This window comes from Zonotrichia leucophrys, chromosome 1 (genome assembly GCF_028769735.1).
Source record: "Zonotrichia leucophrys gambelii isolate GWCS_2022_RI chromosome 1, RI_Zleu_2.0, whole genome shotgun sequence".
In the NCBI taxonomy this organism is placed as follows: domain Eukaryota; kingdom Metazoa; phylum Chordata; class Aves; order Passeriformes; family Passerellidae; genus Zonotrichia; species Zonotrichia leucophrys.
In genome coordinates, this window is record NC_088169.1 from 21629772 (window position 1) to 21648499 (window position 18728).

At 38.2% G+C, this 18728-nt stretch overlaps 1 protein-coding gene across 1 annotated transcript in view; it reads left to right on the top strand.

The window, feature by feature from the left end:
* The window catches only part of ANOS1 (anosmin 1), a 132693-nt gene that overhangs the window by 62849 nt on the left and 51116 nt on the right, over nt 1–18728 (top strand). Inside the window, exons 3-5 of the mRNA XM_064708736.1 lie at nt 7810–7872; nt 11008–11230; nt 15819–16003. Coding sequence (XP_064564806.1) covers nt 7810–7872; nt 11008–11230; nt 15819–16003 — 471 coding nt within the window. The remainder of the gene's footprint in view (nt 1–7809; nt 7873–11007; nt 11231–15818; nt 16004–18728) is intronic.

Here is an 18728-nt window from a genome sequence, read left to right on the forward strand (position 1 = left end):
AAGTATGCTGCTCAACTTTGCACCCAGTTGAATTTCTCAGAAATGCTCCATTCTGCTCTGAAATAATCATTTGAATGACCAGGCCACTCTCCAAAGTGCTGGTAACAGACAGGAGACAGTTGCAGTTAAAACAGCTAAAACTGCTGTAGGTTGTTTTACTAGCTGGGTTTCTAAGCCTTGTGTGAGGCTGAGTGAGCAGAGCTGTACTCAAGGTTTTGATCACATCTCCACTAAAGTAGCAAAATAGAGCTTCAAAGAAATGTGTCAGTGTATTCTCCTTCTCTTACTTATCTGGATATTATTTTGAACAATTTTTTTTCCTATGTCCTTCAGAATTTTGTAATTGAAAAATACTTATAGATATTACTTATATAATACTTATAGATATTACTTAGATAATACTTATAGATATCTGCATGTCTTGGTGAGGTGAAGGTTGTAGTGGACTGCTATGAGACTGATGGTCCCATCTGCAGGAACCCTTTCCTGTTTATTGAGAGCACACTTCTTGGATGTGAGAACAGAAGTTAAACTTTTTAATGCTGGTTTAGAAATGCAATTTTAAAAAGCATTTCTTATCTAAAATGAGTGGTATGTCTTACGTTCTGTATTTCACCTGCAGGTTGTATATGTCATCCTCCTTAGATAAGAATTATTAAAAATAAATCTCAGTTGAATATATAATGTTTTGTGTCTCTGTTATACAGTTTTGTTATTCTTTTCATAAAGGATGTAGCAAAATCTGCCAGGAAATACCCTCTTGACTAAGGTCAGGGCTGAATAGCTTATATTCCTTCTTATGTTTTCATGTTAGTGCTCAAGACAAAATGCTGCATTCCTACAACCTAACCCTGAGCACTTTTAATGCCAAGTTGCTTGAGGTCCCATGTGAATTAACCAGGGAAGATTTTTGGGGCGTTCATCTCAGATGAATCCCAACCTGCAGGTGTACCCTTGTGTGGTGTGTTACAATCTGATGTGATGTTGGCCATGGGGCTGCTGTTCCTTGTCCCTGTCAGTTCATAACTGCTGCTCTAGGACCCTGGAGGTTTGTGCTTCATTGCTTTACCTTACAGTTATTGAGGATTCAGAATAGTTAAGGTAGCTGTAACTGCACCTCCAACAGAGACACCATTCCCTTCATTTCTGTGCCAGCCATCTTATTGTTTCCTTGTTCTCAGCAGTAGACTTCTAAAATGTACAACACAATCATTATTAGCCCTAAAGCATAAGATTAGACTGTCTAAATGTCGGTTACAAATGAAGGATTTTTCCTTTTCTATATATATATAAAAAAACATTTATTAATTAGAATAAAGTAGTACTTGAAGATGATAAATTCCACATTAGCAACATGTTCCTTATTATCTATCCTATCACAATCCACATCAGGATGTCATCAATACAGAATAATAAAAAACACATTTCAAGAAATCTAAAGCCCCCTAACTATTTAAAATGTAGGACCTGGCTTTCATTCAAAACCAGCTCTACAATTAGCAATACTTTTAGACAGTATCAGCTGGATTCCCAGTGTACATGATAATGTCACAGAATAACCCCAACTGTAACTAATTTAATTAAGACTTGATCCTTGAATACAAAATCACTCCTTTTCACCAAATCGTGATGCTCACTGACCTACGGGAGGGAAAACAGGCAGCACAGACAGGGAACCATTCTCTGTCATTTAACCCTTTTGTTTATTCAGCTACAAGGGAAATATATTACTAGTGTAATTCTCATGAGAACCTTTTTAACATAAACAGAGGAGTAACTCCAGGTAGCCATATGAAACTACTATTTTACACAAAAAGGTTATGTTTCACAGTTGTTTCCATTAGGCTTTCAAAGTTTTGAAGATATGTAGACCTCTCCCAGCCTACATTGTGTAACTGAATTTAGGAGTTGGCTGTGGTTTAAACTGAGCAGACAACCAAGCCCCACACAGCTTCTCATCAGTTCCCCCCATTATGGGATGCGGGTAGAGATTCAAAAAAGTGATAAAGCTTGTGGTTTGAAATAAACAGAGTTTTATAGGTAAAGTTGTAGAAGTTGTGCATCTGAACAAAGCAAAACAATTCATTCACTGCTTCTCTTGAAGAGGTGTTCAGCCATCTTCAGAAAAGCCAGGCTCCATCACATGTGACAGTGACTTGGGGGGACAAAGGCCATCCCTGTGAATGCCCTGCCCTTCCCTCCTCCCCATCATTATGTGTTCAGCATGATGCCCTGTGACATAGGATAGATATCCCTTGGGTTGGTTGGGATCAACTGTCCCTGCTGTGTCCCCTCCGATCTCCTGCACCCCCAGCCCTCCTTGGTGGGATGGGGTGAGGAGCAGAAGAGGCCTTGATGCTGTATGTAAGCATTTGTAAGCACTGCTCAGCAGCATCAGAAACACCCCTGTGTTATCAACACTGCTTCCAGCACAAATCCAAAGCATATCCCATTTTAATACTGTGAACAGAATTAACTCTGTCCCAGTTTAAACCAGCACAGAGCTAAAATGTCACAATATCACACTGAGTTCTAGAAAGCTGATGACTAATGCTCTGATGATTCATTCTGCTAATGAGAGAGGAGAGGGAAAAGAGGGAAGCAAGAGGCTGACCTGGCATAAAATGGATCTCACAAAATGCTCAGAGGCTTCTTGAAGAGCATACATCAACCTGCAAGCTAGTATGGCACCTACTGATTCTGCAGTTGAACCTTTCTCTTTGGGTTCATGGATTTTTTTCAGCCTGAGTAACTGATTTTTTAGGTCAACTTTACTTGTAATAGTTTATTTTAAACAAGATTTGTTCAGGGGGCACCTGACCTGATAGGGTGAATGAACACCTCAAATTGCTGAAGTGCTGCAATGCCTCATCTTTCACACTTGGTCTCAAAGAAAGGTGCCCACAAGCTGAGTGCAACACCATGTGTTATACCATGAGTTACTCACATGGAGCAGTACTCATGAGCAGCCTTTGAGTCAGTTGAGCTGCCCAAGAAAGTGGGTTTTGGAGAGCACTGGGAATGATCCACTGGGGCAATGAGATTCACCTACCTGCCTCTGGAGGATTCTTCATTCTTGAAATTCTCACTGCATATAGTCCTGTTGACCTTTTAATTTTATTACATACAGTCACATCTACGTTTTTTGAGGAAGAGATTTAAACTGAAGACTCAAAAAAGTAGAACAGGGATCTTCAATAAAGTACGTTTAACTTCACCTTCAGAACCAAGCACTTCTCTCATTTTAATATGCCAAATGCAAGCAATTTCCTGTCCCATCCAGAACTTTAGGAGGACATGAATTAACACAGGAGAGACAAATGTGTAAATAGACTTTTATATAATGAATTGACAAAAAGTGATGTACATTCCTCAAATGGGTATCCAGACTAATATTTTTCACCAGGCTACCATGCTATTCATTGGTTTGAACCAGGTAAATGTCCATTTACTGTTCAGACATCTCACAATCTGATTTTTGAGAAACAGAAAGATGTTTAAAAATCTTAAAGATGTTTAAAAAGCATCTTTAAAACATTTAAGATGTGTAAAAAGCCCAAATATCAAAATAGTTATTTCTCACTTGCTGCCTATTTCTATTTTATGTTGTGTTTACTGCCCCTATGCTGAGATTTCCATATTCAAAATCACTTTTCTCATGGTTTCATTGGCTGCAATTGTATAGTTAAACGTACCCATCACAAAATAATTCTCTCTGGGACTGATGAACAGCACAGTCTCCTTTGACTCTGGGTAAATTCCTGACTCTGTTCTCTAGGTAGTGTCTGATAGTGGGCAAATGCATTTTTCAGGTACTTGTTCTCATGCATGGCCAGTTATTAGGAGAATGTCCAGTGAAAGCTGTTTTGTGGTTTTTTCTTCCTCCCAACTATCTGTTTCATATATTTAAGTTCCATAGGACAGCAAAGCACTTACATTGTATATATATTGTGAACATAAGCCATTAATTTCCGACCTTGCTGTTGGGTGCAGTGACAGTGAAAAGTATAATTATATTCCAGCTCTAATACTTAGATTCCATTGTTTTTATGACAGATTGCATATGTCTTAGTTTCTACTCTGATGAAATAAAAAGCCTTATTAGACAAAAATATTGTGGATAGTCTCTTCTACTCTGACAGAATTTTTTTTTGGTTGTATAAATAGTTAAAAATATTTAATTTTCAGCCATTTAATCTAAATATATTTTAATAAATAGATAGTAATTGAATAAATATGTATTTCAGTACTTAAATGATGTTTTGCAATTCATTAGATTCTGAAAAGTGCTCTGTCAGTGTAGTTCTCTTCCACTCAGATCAAAGGCATCATTTCCTAAGCAAAAGTGTTAGTAGACTTATTTTGAAAACCCCTTTAGTAACTAATGTAAATGGCAGGCATCATATGCTAATCTCCTGGTTGCTTTATTTATAGATTAAAAATTAGAATGGAAAAGAATTTCCTAACATCACCTTTAAATACACATTTTTTAAAAAAGATAAAATAAACAGGACAAGCCAACATATTTTGAAGCAATCACACCTATTTTCCTTGAATGAAAGAGTATTTTGCTCCTTGTTTCCAATTTCATGCAGTCTAAAAGCCAGCAGGTCTGTAGTATTATATTATGCATAGATTTGTACCTGTGAGAGGGTCTGCATATACACTCACCCACCCCCACCCCCCCCCAGATTTTGAGGGATGACAAATACTGGGGTGCTTTCTATTAGCAATTTTGGCTTTTGATACAATTACTTAGTAGAGAATAATCACTCTGCAGCAGTCTGGATAAGGAAATAAAGCCTCTGAGTTCCAGATTTAAGTTTAAGCAGTGGGTTTGATGAAACAAGCTCTTTAGGAGGATTTGAGTTATCAAGGCCACTGTGATTGACCCCCATGATCTTCTGACCAGTGCCACTGTCCCCTAATGTTCAGCGCTGTGTCCCACATCTCACCCTGCCTCAGCAGGGCAGAGCCCACGTGTGGTGCCAGGGCAGGGTGGGTGGTGGCTCCAAGGGACTAGTGGCACCTGCCAAGTGGGTGGCTGGGATTTTCCCTGCGCCACTGCCCTGCTGCCTGCTGGAGGTCTGCCATCTTCACACCTCAGCTTAGCTTCTGTGGGCAGGTGGCAATGTCTGCAAGGTATTTTTTATTAGATAAAGTAGAGTCCAAACCAGCTGCCAGCTGCTGTCTGCCCAGATTTCTCCTAATTCTGAATCAGATCACCAGACAGTGGGAGGGATCTCAGCTTGTTTACATTTTAAGTCAAGGACTCAAAGGTGAGACCTGCATCCAAGCTTTCAATGTTTCTACTTCCAGAAATAGAATAACCTTCATAACAGGTTAGCCAAAAGGAGAAAGGCACAGACCTGTGTTGTCATTATAGTGCAAGAGTTTTATTGTCATTACATTGCAAGGGCTCCATATTCCTAGTTTCGTACCTCCTTGATGTTTCTCATAGGCAGCTCCTTTAGGCACTAGCTCTTCCTTCTTCTCACAGCAGCCAACTGACTCCAGTTCCCCTCAGCCAACCAATCCACTCTTTTATAACACTCTTCTCATTGGCTACAGCTGCAGCCTGTTAACATCAGGCCTGCTCCTAATCCTTAGCAATTGACTCAGCTGCAACTCTTTAGGGGGTAAGATTACTTTCTATACTACCTTTATTTACTTATGTTCTATCCCCCTACAAACCTGTGTTTGTGAGGTGTCCTCATCTCTGCTATTGCAAGGTTAATAGATATCTCTTCAGCAAGACAGTTCCAGATCTTGGCACCTTTTTTGTCTGCTAGCAGCTACTCTTCACCCAGCATGGTGCAATGGTACAGCTCCACCATTCTCACCCAAAATGGTGTACTGATACAGCTCCAGTATCTTCACCTGAAATAGTGCAATGGTACAGCTCCACTATCCTCACCCATCATGGTGCCATGGTAGAGCTCCACTATCCTCACCCAACATGGTGCAATTGTACAGCTCCACTAGAGGCAGGCTGTCGGCTTCTGCAGCTGCCCATGGTGCCAGGCTGGCCCAGTGCTCTGGGGACTCCTCATACAGCAGGAGTAGGGAGATTATTTTTATGCAAGTGTTTAGGTAAGTGTATACCCTAACCAGAGTCTGTAAGAGCCTGTGCAGGCCTTATGACAGGCTCCATCATCTCTTTTCCTTGGTGTATTCCAAGAGCAGTTGGACTGCAGGGTGCTGCTCAGGCCTGGTTCATCTCGTCCATCCTCCCTTGAAGATGCCCATTGTCTCTGCCTGAGGCAGAGCTTCTAGGGCCATTGTCTCTTGAGGGTGCCCATTGTGCCTAGGAGCTTCTAGGGCCCAGTGAAATCAGCCTGGGCTGTTCTGAGTGGCTTTTGAAACAGAGTGCAGCCAGAGGAGGTGTCAGGTGCTGCAGCCTTATTTGCACTGGAGATACAGACTGGTACAAACACCTTGAACAAACCTGGCAGTCTTGGGCATCTCTGACAAAGTCACAGAATGGTCAAAACATCTCTCATTTTCTGCTTAAACCACTTACACCTCAGTAATTTTTGGACTAAATTCATTGAACAGGAGAACTGTAAAATGACATGACAGGGAATTGAGCTCAAATGTGCAGTATCTATACCACAGGAGGAACAACACTGTGGAATTAATTGAATTTACTGACTTCAGTGACATTTTATAATGTATCCTCTAATTAATCTGTATACAGCATGTGAATTTTGAAGAGTTAGAAACTGAGTCTAAAATATTAATATATATATATATATATAAAGAAAATGCTTAAGTGGTATTTTTTTTCTGAAATATGTAGCCTCTGTGACTAATGGTTTTATTACATTTTTAGGCTGTGTTGCTAGTAAGAAAAATGCTTAATTTTAAAACACTATTGTTTTTATTGATGATACAGGTGGACCACTGAGGCGCAGCCTATATGTATTCATGTTTGATTTTTAATAGCATAAATGTATATTGATCCAATCTAATACTGTGCATAAAAGGAAACTACATAAATACTGCATTGTGTGTCAAAGGCCTTTAGTTTTGGTACAATAAGTATCTTTCCACTATTACCATGAGGAGTAGCTATCATTAGCTCCCAACAATGCTAGTATTTTTCAATATTTTATGTTTAGTAAAGGAAGAGAAAAGGTTTCTGGATGTGAATCTGAATTTATGTTTCAGCTGTTGTAAATGCTCTTAACAGTGTGATTTTTCTTTATGCTGTGTGAAGCTTAGCTCTGTATCTCAGCTCTTTGTATAACCATTGCAACAGAGGTTGCAGGTGAAATAATGATAATATGGTACTTGAAATAAAGTGATTTTGTTAACAGACCAGTGAACATTGTCCATTTATACAGAAATTGTGTTTTAACCTCTGCTGAGTTTACTCCACAGCCTGATTAAATAGTTTCTTGCTTGGGAAGGAAATGTGACTGTCTACTTTAGGCTGGTCAGTGAGGAAAAGGTTTAACTTTCTGTAGTTTAGAGTAGTGCTTTTGGCATTGTCTCTGTGATCCAGGAACATGGTGTTAGATGGTGTTAAGACCTACATCCAGTTAGTTGGAAAGTAGGATGGCATAATAGACAAGTGAGTCAATTGTCTTGTACTGTAAGAAGTACTGAAAATATTTCTTGTGATCTAACCATGACTTCTCATGACCTTGTTTTGACACCATGACTCAATGACACAATTTTATCCCCAGGAGAAGTGGATTATTAACTTCCTGTGGGCCGAAAAACTGGAGAAGCAGTAAGGTTATTTGTGGTTGTTTATTTCATTCTCTTTCTGACACTTTTCTGCCTGCTGATTCTTCCTAGTGCCTGGAGCCCTGCAAAGAGTCCTGGGACCTGAAGAAAAACCATTGCCAAAGCTTCTGTGAGGTAGGTCAGCCCAAGGGCACGCTTTCTCACTTTGTTCTAGCAGCCTCTTTAATTTAAATTATTGGCTTCAAGGAGACAGCTGAAAACCATGGTATTTTGGCAGCATTTGCCTTTATTTGAAAGGATACATTTAAGAATGTAGCCATATTAATTTTGAGTTAAAAAATGTTTTTTTTCCTGACCAAATGATTTATCTGGATTTGTAAAGACTCAATCCAGTCACACATAGCATCTCTCAGAAGGTGCTCTGACATCCCTCCTCTAAGCTGCTATTTCTACCACTTGCCCTTTTATCTTTTCTGACCAAGTGCAAGGAAGACAATCTTTGTTTAAAAGATAAAATGTTATTGTGTGAAAAATTCTTGTGCAGGATAGCTAGAACAGAAGAGTAGTTCCCCAGGAGTAACTGGATTGATGTTCAGAAGACTAATATCAAAATATGGAATTATTCAAGGGCAAATGTTTTGAAAACTATTTTTGAACCATCTATCAGAATAATCTGTGAAGAAGCAAACCTGAATCAGTCAAACCAGAACAAAGAAGGAGATTTTTTATTGGATTTAAAACATGGCTCTGAGTTGGTGGAAGTGATCTGTTGCAGTTCTTAAGTGGTTTTTAGTTCAAAATGGAAGTATCAGCTTAATAGAAATTTGCCTTATTACAAAAAAGGTTCAAATACATTCAAGTCTATGAAAGTAAGTTCTTAGGAAGACTTTAATCTTTTCCTGTAAAAAAATAGAAATTACCTTACTTGATATATTGATCTTAGTGGTACACTGATTTAACTCCTTCTCTTTACTGTGGACACTTTTTTCTGGTATAAGAGAATGTCCTATGTTTAAATTATTTTAAGGATCATGAAGATGATTAGAAAAAGCTGTAATTTCAACTAAAAAAATATTAGATGCAGCAATTTGTTAATAGGGATTAGTAAATTACTGATCTATGTAGTTACCACAGAAGACAAAATAAAAGTTTCTCATGAAAACCAAGCCCTGCAAGAATTTTTTATCTCAGATTATTTGCTACTTTGGCAAATACAAATTCTAGAGTACTGTAAAAAAGCAGTTTTAGTGGATCTAATTTGTGTTGTTCTTGTATATCACTCTTCACTCAGACTATGTGTTTCCAGATATGGGTGAAAATTTGTATAAAATCGGTTTAAAAGGAAAACATTTGTAGAACACTGTTCTATTGTAGTTAAAAACAGTGAGCATCCTTCTTTGATTAGTGTTTTGTGGTTAAAGCTAAATTTAGAACTTCAAAGGCCCATAATGAGGAGCAGCACATTTAGCAGCTAACTGAAAAATGAGCTGTGAAATAGGGTGAGGAGGAGAAGCCTTGAGGACGTATTATGCCTCAGGGAGCTATAACATTTTTAATTAAGTAGCTGCAAATTTGTGATGTTTTAGGATTTGAAATTAGCTTCAAACACAAAAGCCCGGGACCACTTTCCTTTATCTCAGACTCATGCATACTCCATAGACATTGATTGAGTGAAAGGAGGCTGTTTTCCTGTGAGAGTGTTTTCAATCTTTCTGCATTTTGTAAAAAATCTGGAAGCAACAATTTAGCAATTTGTGTTTCTCAAAAATTGTGTTCCTGCTTCATGTGTTACTTCTTGTTTACCAAATGACTGTATTACTGAATGTTAAAGGGAACCTTATGTCTGAGGGACAATTTATCTGATTCCTTATTTTTGTTTTTGGTTTTTTTTTTTCCCTATAAACTTAGTTTCCTACTCATTTAGCTTTTTAACTGGTTAACCATGGCATCAGGTGCATTCCAATGGGGGGAAAGGCAGGAGTGCATTTCCAAGAGTCACTGGGGTCTGTAGGAGGCATAGAGACTGCTCATTTTTGCAGCATTTAGGCTGGTTAAAGCCTGTAACACCCAAATCCATGCCTGAAAGCTTGGTTCAAAATCCTGGACTGTTCTGTATAAAAAATGGGAGAGGTATTGTAGGGATACATTCTTGTGCCACAGCGACTTCAGAGAATTGTCTGTGAAACACCTGAGCCTCTGTAATAGCCAAGGCTTCCTCATTTCATGAGAAATATGGGAAGAGTAAAAACAAGAAAATAAAACATTTGAACATGGAAGAAGTTTTAGAAGTTACGTGCCTGGCTGGATATAGAGAGTGGGTTGTAACTCCTGTGTAGGCTCAGGAGCCTGTAAATCAGATCTGTCAGGGTGGAAGGTTTTTGGTTGCTCTGGTATGGCAGGGCCAGCTGCAGACATTGCCACTAACATGCTGCAGTCATTCTGAGGGAATCACTTTAGCTGGTTCTGCACCAAACTAAACTAAGAGGAGATGTAATTTCCATGTCACACACCATATTCTCCCAGGGTTGTAGAAGCTATTTTAAATACTCTTTTAAGTGGACCTTGCAAACCTCTGAGTGTAACATATGCTGTAAAATGTCTATGCATTGAAGCATCTTCTTAAATATCTAGGACTAGATTTCTCAAGTAAGTAGCATTCACTTTGATTTTTAATCAATATCTTCGAAGCTTATTTTAATTTTTATTTTTTGCTGATCATTTTATCAATAAATGCAGTTCCAGTTCCATGAAGAATTATACAATTACTAATATGCTGGCAAGAACATAAAGATGCTGCAAAATCTTCTCTTAGCCAACTTCGTTCAAACAGTATAATGAAACAAGATTTCTCTTATTTATCTAGAATGGTATTACATCAGATATTGTGGGGAAAGTGTTGTAAAGTACAGAGAAAAGAATGCGGGGTAGTCCAAAAACAGCAGACTGTCTGACCGTTGCTTCCCCTTTGTTTTGGGAGTGTTTTTAATCTGTCATTGAGCAACTTTATAGCCAGTCAATGTGAGGAAAACAAGGGAAAGCTGGCAGATATAAACAACACAGTTCCATTAAATATGGTGGTCTTACTTGAGGGAATTCATCATTCTGTACTTGGAATGCTTTTTCAGAAGTGGCTTGAATATATAAATATTCAGGGATAGTCTTGCAAGTCTTGCAAAAGCTGGAAATCTGAATAATCCTTTAGGAGGTCTTGGAAAATTTATAACATTTTTTCTTTGATGGGGTTTGGTTGGGATTTTTTTTTTCCATTGTTCCTGTTGAAAACATACCCTTCTTCTGTTTTCTTTTTAGCCTCTTTTCCCCAAGAAGAATTATGAATGCCTAACTAGCTGTGAATTCCTTAAGTACATCCTGTCTGTGAAGCAAGGGGACTGCCCTGCACCTGAGAAGGCCAGTGGTTTTGCAGCTGCCTGTGTTGAAAGCTGTGAAGCTGATATTGAATGTTCTGGAGTGAAGAAGTGCTGTTCCAATGGATGTGGTCACACGTGCCAAATTCCAAAAAATCTCTATAAAGGTAGAGATTATTCATATGTACTCATACTGGGCTAACAACTTCAGGCCATGGTGAAGTCTCCTAGTAAACCAGGACTCCCATTTGCTGGGAGTTTGTATGGATGGGAAGAAAAAGGAGAGGTGCCTGTAGAAATGTGGCTGCACAGTGAAAGGGTGGAAAACCAGTGAGAAATGTTGCTTAAATTTCTGATTTTTCCCCCTTGTGAAGCCCATGTCTGAAAATCTGTGGAATGTAAATTTGTGGCTGAGTCAGCTTAAGCAGAACAAACTTTCCCAGTTTAAGTGAAATCTCACTTTATTTGATGCCGATGAGAGAGAATGCAGCAGGAAAATATTTAATGATAAACAGTTCAGGTAATCAGAAATAACATTTTTGTCTACAAGCCAAGCAGATGGGACTACCAAGTAGGAACTGTGAAATAATCTGCTTAAAGAAAAATCAACACAGAACAACATAGTGCAAGATTATAATATCTGCATACAGATGTATATTAATTCATTATTTGAATCTAAGGCAATCTTATTCAAAAAAATGTAATTTATTTGAGTCCTGAGATTCTGTGAATAAACCTTTTCTTTGACATCCTTGGAAAAGAACATATAAACTAAGAAATTTTTTGCTTAGACAAATTTCAGAGTTTAATTGACTGGAATTTAAAAAAGCTTTATACACTTAAATATTTAAAAAATGTTCTCCTAATGCAGAAAAATAAGCATGTGTGAAAAGAATATTCTTTTACCACGTGGTTGGTGTTTTTGTATAAGAATAAAATCTTCTTATGTCAGTGATAAAAAATAAATATTATTCAGTTATTCACTTATTATTCAGATAGAGTGGGCTCTCTGTGGGAGCCTAATCAGCAGAACTCTGATCTAAGCTCCAGGCTTAGGTTTGAATCCATGCTTATTTCCAAATGTGGATGGAAACATATAAAATGGGTAAAGAAGATGGTGAATTTATTTTTAAGTTCATTACTTTAACTAAGATGTTAATAAATCTTTTTCAGTGTGTTCAGAAAGGAAACTGTCTTGTTTGCAGGATGCTTTAGAGCAGCCCTTTTAAAACTCTAAGGAATTGGTACACACCAACACCTAGCACCTTTCAAAATGAAAGTTATTAAAATGGATCACTTACTTGTTTCTTTTGTCTTACTGAGACAAATGACCAGAGTGGTAGAGAGGCATTCATGTTGTGTGTGTAATGATTTGCACATTCAAGCTCCATGCCACAACTGCAAAGCATTCCAGTAAATATAATAACTGGAGAAGGTAAAAACAAGCAAGCAAATAAAACAAGATTAGATGCTCCTGGAGCTGACAGAGCATATGACAGGATGTGATACATTCTGTAACCACACACTGGAAGGTCTCCTCTGTTTGGCCTGATTAAATGGGAGCAGAACTAACCTTCCCTAACATCTTATCACCGATCTGCAGGAGGTGCTGGCTTGTAAGAGCATATATGTCTTGCAGAGGAAGGGCAAGCTCCGTACCCTACTGCCTTCTCAGCTGATGAATTCAGCTAATTAGCCTCTTCAACCTGTCTTACTGCAACAAAAGACAAATAGAAGTGGAGCAGCCTTGCTATTCATTTCCTCCAGGGGTAAATGACCTTCCTGTCACTAAGGAAGAGCAAACTCTGCAAGCATGACTAAGATCCAGTGAATAAGTTCAGTACTTATTCTTATCATTTTGACAGCACTCACAGCTTGAAAATGAACTCAGATTGAATCTAAGAGTCTGCAGAAGTTTCCATAGTTTCACTGTTGATCAAGTGCTGGAGATTAGTTATAACAGTAGACATAAAATTCCCGTCTGATTTGTTGGATTACCAGACTGAATTTGCTCTCTAATACTGAGTGCTTAAGTCCAATCCTAAAAAAAAAAAAAAAAAAGTTAATATAAGTACACTGCCACCAAAGACATATTACAAATGCTTTTGGATTAATGTAACAGGTACATTTGCATCTCTGTTGGGAGTATTACTAATTGGTTATGTAGTCTTCACATATTTATATCCCTTTAGTGGAAATATCAAATATTCTCTCCTACTCTTATGGCCTCACTCCCCCCTTCTTTACACTGTCTCTCTCTAACTAGTGAAGGACTTGAGAAAGTGTCTCTGCAAATCTGTGAAAAAAAGGTAAATTGTGAAGGGAAGATTCGGACATTCAAAGGGTCTGATGATGTGGCAAGATTATGGTAGGATAACTGGGGTCAGATGGTCACCCACAGTTTTATGACTCTTCATGCTTAAAGCAAAATAGTTTTGTATTATAAACATAGTGTACAGTTTTAAGTGTGCTCATCTCTGAGTGCTTGCAGAACTGTGTGTGCAATTGTGTAGATGCCATGGATGTACCCTTTGCAAGGCACTCTAATGGAGACATTTTGAATTCTGGGGGAACCAATGTTTAAGATACAGGTTTTCATGACACACCAGTGTGCAGCTACTTTTCATGGCACTGAGATGCATGTGCTGTTTGAAAGACACATTTAGAACCATTTTTCCTGGACTCTGCTATGATACACATAAAGTGATCAGTGATTTGTATTCTTTGGTTAAGCACTGCAGACTTTGGACTAAGGCAAACTTTGGAGCACTGCAGACTGAGAGCTAATTTGTTCCAGCATGAAAATAGGGGCTGACCACTTACATAAGAAAAGGCACATTGAAGAGTAATTGGATCTTCACATCTGGATATTAAACTGATGGTGCTGGTTCCACAGAAGTATTTTAAAGTGCACTTGTGCCTGCTCTCATTGTTTGTGCTGCCGTGCTCCATCTGCACGCGATTACATAACACTGAGATCCTTGCAATCAAGTGAATCCAACTGCCCCTAATGCAAAGCAGATGGAAGGTTTCTGAACATGCAAATTGTGGGATTATTGTGTATCATAACTAAAGAAGGATTTGCAAATGTGGAAATCCGAAGTCACGTTCATTATGTTAGGCTATGACATTAGGCTATTGAAGGGTATCCAGGGTCTAAACTGCTGTGATAACCACATTTAGGTACTGTATTTTTTTTCAGGTGGATTTTAGGTTTCTTGAAGATCTACAAGATGATTTTCATTTACTTTTAGGTCCTTGTATACTCAGGTTTATAAGAACACCCCTTAAAATGAAAAAGTGGTTTGTTCACTTGAGGAAATTTTGGTACTAAGCCATCTGTGGCAGACTGAGTAGGAAACAATTTCTCTAATAATACATGAGGTGGCCTTATGTGGACAGTCATTGAAACAACAAAATAACTAAAGTGCATATGATAACTTGCTAAGAAGGTTTATATGTCAATACAGAGATCATATTTGTGACATATCCTCAAGTGACAGAATGCTGCACACTCAAATATAAATATTCCTAATGTCTGTCTAGAGAAATGTATCTAACACTTGATTTGTTGATTTAATCAAAAGATGTCCAAATTGAAGAGTTGTTTTTTCCTTCAAGCTTCTGCAGATGTTTTCAAAAAGGTGATATTACTGGCAGTATAACAACATAAATAAGCATCTCTTGGTGTCACTGTGTGATGACAAATTACAGTAATATTTTAGAAATGTATCTTTTTCTCTGAAATGCAACAATTTTACAATATAAGTAACATATCTATTCCAAGATGTCTTGGAATTACCTTTCTTAGCTCTTCAGGGAAGAGTGGGGAGGGACACATCATGCAGTACAGCTGCCACATGTGAGTCAATAAGATCATGCAGCCACGGGGAAGCAAACAGCTTTCTTAAGTACATCAGACTAATGTAAGATGTATGAAATAATCACACTTCACTGGTCTGCACTGCTGAGAGCTTAGACACAGTCTGTGTCCAGTTTTAGGCTTGTCTCTGGAGAAGGGCTCAAAGCTGGAGAATCTGCAGAGGGAACTGCAAGAATGCACAGGGGTCTGGGAACATCGAAATTAAAGGGAAATGGAGTGCACTGTGGTTGTTAGACTGAAGAAGAAAACATTCAGAAGCACGATAACAGTCTTGTGGTACATGGAAAGCTTCTCCACAGATAACAGAAAGAATTTGTTCCCCATGATCCACGAATATCTTGGACCACTACTGAGTTTATGATGCATCTGAGGAGGCTAAACAAGGCAGTGAGAAAGCTTTCTTGTAGCAAGGATAGACAAGTAGTGAAATAGGCTACTATGTGATGCTATGGAAATTTTGTTACTAAATGTGTTTAAGGATAAATTGGGTGAAAAACTGAACATTAGGTACAGCCTATTCTGCTTGGAAACAAAGGAATCTTTCTCCCAGTTGTATTGGGCAAATGTTCTCTGTAAAGTCAGTTTTATTTTACAACTTTCATGTCCTTCAGTTTTTTAATGAAATAAATAAATAATTTTGAAGATTTTTTTTAAAACACATTTTAATGTTAACAGAGATGGGTTAGCTAGGAATAGTTCTGAAACTTCCATACTTATCATTCCTCCCTTTTTGGCATTTTCTCTGATAAACAATCTTTTTTTTCAATTATTCTTTATACATCTTCAAATCTTTTATACAGCTTCATCTACAAATGGCTTAATCATATCTTGTAAATTACTCATATATTTTTATCTGTGCATTCCTACTACAGGTGTTCCACTTAAACCCCGGAAAGAATTAAAATTCATAGAACATCAGTCTGGAGACCTGGAGGTGAAGTGGTCTTCAAAGTTCAATATTTCCATTGAGCCTGTGATCTATGTTGTTCAGAGGAGGTGGAATCAAGGGATCCATCCAAGTGAGGATGATGCTACGAACTGGCAAACTGTGGCACAGGTCAGTTCTTTTAAGCAATATGGATCTAGTCTCAGAATGTCACAAATCTCTTGAAAAATGTAGAATTAGAGACCAAAATCCATTCAAGGAAGCACATTAAGGACATAGTCGTTCTGAGTTTAGTGGGACTCATTGCACAGTGTCCAAGGCATGGCTTGATTCTTGTCAAAAGTAAAAAACCAAGCTGGTGAAAAGGCTATTAATTAAAAAAAAACAAAAACAAACCAAAAAAACAAAAAACAAGACTAAAAAAAGAGTGAAAAAAATTACTAAAACCTTTATTCTTTGTAAAGTTGTTTTTCTCAGGTGTGACCCTCCCAATTCAGAAAAGTCTATGATGTCATGCTCTTATCACTCAGTGCAATCCAGACTAAAAATGTAAGATTCATGAGCGAATGTTTCTTAATGAGAAGCAGCCAACAGAGCATAAATTTTCACTTAGTTCCTTCCCAGTTTCAATCTGTTTTTTACCATGCTGACAGTCCACCTGGATGGCAGAGTTCCAATCGTTTATCTTACTGCTTCACCCTTATCCCTGCTGACAAGAAAAATAAAATGCTGATTTTGAAAAGATCTGCAAAATATCATTATAGCTAGGAAAAAAAAGGAAAGAGAGAATAAGTAGAACTGTCCACAAAGTCGAGTAAGGGATTTAAATTCTGTGACAGTTTGTGCTCATTCTCAATTCAGATTGTGTTGGAAAATGCTGTCTTACAAAAACATGAAGCTTGTGAGGCTGAACACTCAGAAGTGAATTTCTTAGCTCCAGCATGGTGCTAGAGGGAGCTGTCACTATGTTGTAGTCTTGCTCAGGAAAAGCCCCCTGCAGCAGACCCTGGCAGGAAACCTTGCTTGTGCAAGCCCATGAGAGCATGTCCAAAACTGATCAAGTCACAGTGGCTTCTGATCTCTCAGCTGAGGTGCAGGTCTTGAACCTGCGTTCTCCATTCCAGGAAACAAGCTCCTGCCTTTGTTGCAAGGAAAATAGCAAGCAGTAAAAATGTGCCAGATCTGAATTACTCCTCACTGTTACTGAGCCGTGCGGATGTGATAGACTGTAGAAGTTCAGCTGCAGTGGCTGGTGAATCCAGGCTGCAAAGGGAGCGCAGTGCTCTGCTGTTTCTCATCCCAGACAGTGGCTGAACATACATGAGCCCTTGTCTTGCAGTGCATCTGCAGGAGAGTGTTTCAGGAACGTGTTCCCGTGCTAGAGCAAGAAGAAGCCTGACAGCTGCCTTTCCTGGGGTCTGGTGAATGCAGGCAGAAGGGGCTGAGTTAATCACTGTGGCAGAAGAAGCCTCCTCCAACTGACATCTTTCTGACAACTTCCCTGTCCCTTCTGCATCACAGGAGACACAAATTTGACTGTGGTGGACCCCACTGGGAATGTCAGCTCAGAGGACGCTTCAGGATGCCTGACTGGCTTTGTGAATTGTGTATACCTTATGGGACATGCAGGCTGGGCACCCTTGAGGGGTGCTGGTAATCAGGATTTGTGTCTTTAGAGAGTAGTGTACCTCCATGGTGCTTGTAGTTTTAGACATCCCACCAGGCAATCAAATTTGTTTGGCCAAATGTGATAGAATTTATTTTGCAATATCAGCAGCAAGGATGGATATCCAGTTTGACTACAGTGATTGTGTGCACAGCCTCCAGGCTTCCCTTGTCTGTGTAACTGAGATGTTTTTCTTGTATGATTCCAAAACATTGAGGTATGAGCCCTTAATTGTAGGCAAAGGCTGAGAAGAGTTGAACCATTTAGCTGAAAATTCCTGGAGCATCTCAGTCCAGGGGAGATGATTCTGGCTGTTGTTTTACTCTGCAACTTAAGGTAGAGACCATGTAAAAAGTAACCAAAGATCAAAAAGGCTGTGGGTGAGGATCTGAATTTCTCTATACTTATACCATATGTAGCATAAACAAAGTTATTGTTTGCAGCTTCTTATAAGAAATTTCATAATATTTATCAGAGTTACTGTCTAATATTTTTTGGTATGTCCCAAGAACAAATGGGGTTGTAATTTTCAATAAATTAAAGGGGTTTAACTTAAAAAAAAAAAAAAACTGTCTGTATTTTATTGCCCTTAGAGAAGTTAATTTGCAAGTAATTTCTCATTTTTGACACAAATTTTTCTTTTGTATTGAAACAATAATTTTGAAAAAGTTTGTTTATTATTGTGCCATGTTTTTTGTGTCATCTCAATGTTTTCTTTTTAAGGAAGAAGGCACAATCTATTAGTATACTATTTTGCTCTCCAATTATATAAGAAAGCAAACATATTGAAAACAATTTTAGTAATTTCTCACTTCTGCAGGAAGGGATTTTTAATGTATCATAACTAAACTGCGTTAGTTTTTAACTGTGTATTTTGGGGAACATTTGATATGATTAACAATTTGACTAATTTCCATTGGTTAATATAAAAACTATGGTAACTAAGATGCTAGTTAGCCAAGCTGGCTGTGATGTAGATTGTCCTAAGTGTTATGTGAAGTTTCCTACAGTACTGTAACTTAAGATTTAGCCAGCTGAGCAGGACCGGCTGCATTATCCTTTGGAAATACTGCATGTCGTGTGAACAGACTTACCATTCCATTTGGTACTAATTCTCTCTAAAAATAGTAACATTACTGTTTACATTGGAAATTCAGCTATTTAATCATATTACTATAATATAATAAAGTTAATTAAAATATACCAGGCCAGTTATTTTCAGACAGAGCA